The 4463-nt window shown below is 35.1% G+C and overlaps 1 protein-coding gene across 1 annotated transcript in view; it reads right to left on the bottom strand.

The window, feature by feature from the left end:
- The window catches only part of LOC106689231 (titin homolog), a 49849-nt gene that overhangs the window by 24758 nt on the left and 20628 nt on the right, over positions 1–4463 (bottom strand). Inside the window, exons 7-8 of the mRNA XM_014434121.3 lie at positions 4215–4280; positions 2503–2682 (exon numbers count right to left, since the gene is read on the bottom strand). Of these exons, the coding sequence (XP_014289607.1) occupies positions 2503–2682; positions 4215–4280 (246 nt within the window). The remainder of the gene's footprint in view (positions 1–2502; positions 2683–4214; positions 4281–4463) is intronic.

Below are 4463 nucleotides of genomic sequence, written 5' to 3' on the forward strand. Positions count from 1 at the left end.
CGAATGTTGTAGACAGTATTGTCAGAACACTATTCCCTGAACAGGCGAATAGCATTGAAGGTATTGACAATATATATATAACGGACTTTGCACAAATCACGCAGGAAGAGATAGAGGACATCGCCTCGGCCCTAAAACATGGCAAGGCACCAGGATTGGATGGAATTCGTAATGTAGCTCTGAAGGTGGCTCTCAGGAAACGACCGGGTCTTTTCATCGATCTCTTCAATTCGTGCATTCGTGAAGGCTCAATTCCGAAACCTTGGAAGAGAAAGCGCCTCGTACTCATTCCAAAGAGTAAGGGAAGACTGGAGGACCCGTCAACCGATCGTCCAATTTGCTTATTGGATACCATGGGTAAGGCATTCGAGAAGATCCTTTCCCTCAGGCTACAAGAGTTCACGGAGGGAGTTAATGGCCTCTCGCGTGCTCAATACGGATTTCGTAAAGAGCGATCCACGATAGATGCTGTTGGATTGGTAGTCCAGATGGCCCGCAGAGTGTCATCTAGTCCAGGTGGAGGAGAGGTGCTAAGTGTTATGCAGCAATCATCACGATCGACGTTAGGAATGCCTTTAACACTGCAAGATGGACCTGTATAATAGATGGCCTACGGTCTATCTTATGAGAGTTCTCACTGACTACTTTAAAGATAGAGTTTTGTTATTTTTTTCAGACATTGGCCAAAGAAGATATGAGGAGACTGGTGGTGTCCCACAGGGCTCGGTATTAGGGCCTCTTCTGTGGAATGTCATGTAACATTTCTCCAGGAAAACAAAGCTGTTTTTACGTTCTGTTTGTTTTGGGTGCTTAGATCTTATTTCATCTCTCCTATCTTTTAGTAGGCTATAAGCTTGAATTAGATCCAATTCAAAACGAAAACGATGACCTCAACACTCATTTTTTCTCTTACTCTTCAACCCTTGTACCACCACAGGCCCTTAGTCACTATGTCTTTAATCCAATTTCTTCTTCTTCTACCATATTACACCTGATGAAATCTTTACCACCATTCAAAAATCACTTATCAATGACTATGAACTCGATAAAATCCCAGTTAAGTTGATTAAAGCCTCATTAACTTCCATTCTTACTATCCTCTGTCACATATATAACTTTTCAGTACCAACTTTCACCCACTCTTCTGCCTGGAAAAACGTACTAGTCCATCCATCAAATAAAACCTCAAATCCAGAAACCTCGAAAGATAACCGCTCTATATGCCTATTATCAAACCTATCCAAACCGTTAGAGTGTACAGTTCAATCTCTGTTTATAGAATTAACTAATCTTTTGAACCACCTTCAGTCTGGTTTCAGCCCAGGCTACTCCACTCAGTCTGCTATTATTAAAATCTCTTAAGACCTTTACACAGCTATTGACCAGCAGAAACTCTCAATCCTTATTCTCCTCGATTTTTCCAAATCCTTTGATTCTGTTGACCACAACATCCTCCTTTCTAAACTTCACAGTCTCTCTTTGTCATTTAGTGCTCTTCAATGATTTCAATCCTTCCTTACCAGTCGTTCCCAGAATGTTGTCATCCCTTAAAATCCTCCCTCTAGCTCCTTACCTCTTTCTAGAGGCGTACCTCTAGGTTCCTCTCTATCTTCTACTCTTTTCTCTATCTTTATCAATGACCTTCTGCTTGCTATCCAGCATTCCCAGTATCATCTATATACAGAGAACTTACAAATCTATCTTTCCTTCTATGCTCATGATGCCTCAAATGCAATTCTTAAACTACAAGAAGACATCAATAATATAAGCACTTGGGTAACAGAAAATAAAATTAGGTTAAATGCCAAAAAGACTAAAGCTATCATAATTAGATCATCCTCTCTCCTTAAATCTTTCCCAGGACTCATCAACCTTATCCTGAACAATACTACTATCTCATTTCATACATCAGTAAAAATCTTGGAGTCACGTTTGATCAAACTTTATCCTGGAAACCACACATTGCCTAAAGTTTCCATTGAACCATAGCTACCTTAAAAGAAAAATTAAAAAATCCGTGAGAACTCCATTCCCTCTTACATACATCATGTACCAACCCTTCCCTCGTTAAAAATCCTTATATTTAATTACCTTTTACTTCACCAATCTAATCCAATATTATAATAGTTCAGATATAAATAACTAACTTTTTGTTTTGTTTTTCATGTATATAGTCAGTTTTTAATTTTTTTTTTTTGTCTCTTTATCTAAAATTATTTATATACAATTTTAATATAAGTTATAATTAAGTATGGCTACATTGTTTTAGCCAATATATATATTGTAAAGTTACCCCATAATTGTTCTTAAGGGATCAAGTCCCAGAATAATAAACTATTTTTCATTTCATTAAAATAAAAGCAACATCAGGTTGATCCTTGAAATTCCATGTTTTGTTTCCAAATGATGAGAAAAAATATCAAGTGTTTTAGAATCATAAAAAAAAAAATTATACGACATGCAGAAAAAAACAACAAATGAAAAATAAAGTTATTAATTTACCGTTTGGATTTTTTCAATTTTTGTAGAGCTCTTAGAAGGGAAGAGTCTGTTAAAGGTCCTTTGTATAAATGACTGTTTGCTTACTTCTTCTTCCTCATCTTTGTCTTCATTCACACTTAGTGGTTCTTTTTCATCAAAAAAAGGGTGCGATTGACTTTGTAGATCTTCTTCAGATTCTTCCTGGAACGAAATTCATGAGTTTTAAAACTATGATTTTGTTTTAATGTTGTTTTTGGAACAGAATGAATGGAACCTTAATTTATCCTAAACAGTACCCTGTCAAGCTATAGTAATTTTCAATTATATTTTTATAAAGTGTCAAGGTATCTTATCTTATCGAATTCATATTATTAAATCGATCAATTGTTGAATGGAGATATATCATTATATTGTTAAGTTAAGATTCTATCTTAAAACTGAAACAAGTGTTATTTATCAGTATGAACTACTAAGGAGTTCTTAATGTATTTCATTACCTATCTTACCATTTAGCTAAAGTACTTGATGATCACAATTTTATTTAATGATACAAATTAAAAATAATTATTTTGTTTGTCGTGTTTTTCTTCCTTCTCTTTCTTGCATTATAAAAAAAAAAGCAATGATTAATTTTTTCTGATATATTCTTAGTTGTTAGTCTTTTCTTCTGATTACAACCTCAATCTGAAAAGTTAGCTCCTTACTTTGATTATATATGTGGGTGGGGTTAAAGGGAGTAGAGAATTCTTTCTTTACAGCTACTGAACCTCCTGCCATCTTGATGTATCTATCACGTTGTTCCTAATCACATTGGGGTCACCATTTGTCGAGGTAGTTGTGTTAAATATGACTAATTGTATTTGTTATGTACGCTTGACCAGAAGGCTCCGACAATGTGTGTTCAATATAGGTAAGGTAGTTGATTAGGAGGTGGATAGACAGGATGAGACTTATGGGGTGACAACCGTAATTTCCCTAAGGATAGTAACCTTGTCCTACCGGGTACTATTCCTGTAGGTACGAAGAAGGAATGCAAGCCTAGAGGGTAGCCAGCCGCCAGGTCATGCAGATTGTTTGATGTTGTTGCACCTTTGTTTTACTGGGTGCTATTCCTGTGAATACAAAGGGGGTATGTAAGGCCGGAGGTTAGCAAGCTGCCGGGTCCTACAAAAGGATAGAAGGTTGAGGAAAGAGATGACCAGAAGGGAGCAAGCATGAAATAATTGATTTCTTTCAAAAAATAAGATAGAAGAATATACTGAACATCTTAATTGCTATTCCAAGTGATACTGTAACAGCACAATTGATGGAGTATTGATTCTATTAACAAAGGTTGGCAAGAGGCACTGCCTGTAAGAACTTCCTTATTTGTGATTCAGTACATTCTTTTAAGTAACATAATAACTAATTTAAGTAACATAATAACGTTTATAATAATAATTACATGTTAATTTATAACATTATAAAATTATTTACATTTTATAGAATAAATGAATACAACATTTGACCAGAGAAAACATAGGAGGTGGTGCTCAAAGGTGGAACGAACTGGAGCTTTAGTTAATTGGACAGAAAAGTTAGTAATCCTTAGTCTTATGAAATAAACTACACCGGACTTTTGTTATGATATTTGACTCATATGTATTTGAACTAACAACAACAAATATGAACAAGAAAGCTCTGGCTTCTTACTTAATTTCTTTCTTTTGTATAAATATTCAGCATAGTATTACCTCACTGTATTGAATATTAGCTCTCCACGTTTGTAGCTTTGTCACTGTGTTCTGGCTGTAAGTCCTCTGAAACATAGTTTATATAGACTGGCCAGATTGTCTTTAAATTTAATGAAACTATTTACTAACTGGTAATGAGTTCATAAAATAAAATACTTCATATTTAATAATTAGGATTAGTACTGATTTTGGAATAAATTTCTCTCTCTCTCTCTCTCTCTCTCTCTCTCTCTCTCTCTCTCTCTCTCT

This window comes from Halyomorpha halys, unplaced genomic scaffold (assembly GCF_000696795.3).
Source record: "Halyomorpha halys isolate HHAL.00 unplaced genomic scaffold, Hhal_1.1 Scaffold1310.1, whole genome shotgun sequence".
NCBI classification, from domain to species: Eukaryota; Metazoa; Arthropoda; class Insecta; order Hemiptera; family Pentatomidae; genus Halyomorpha; species Halyomorpha halys.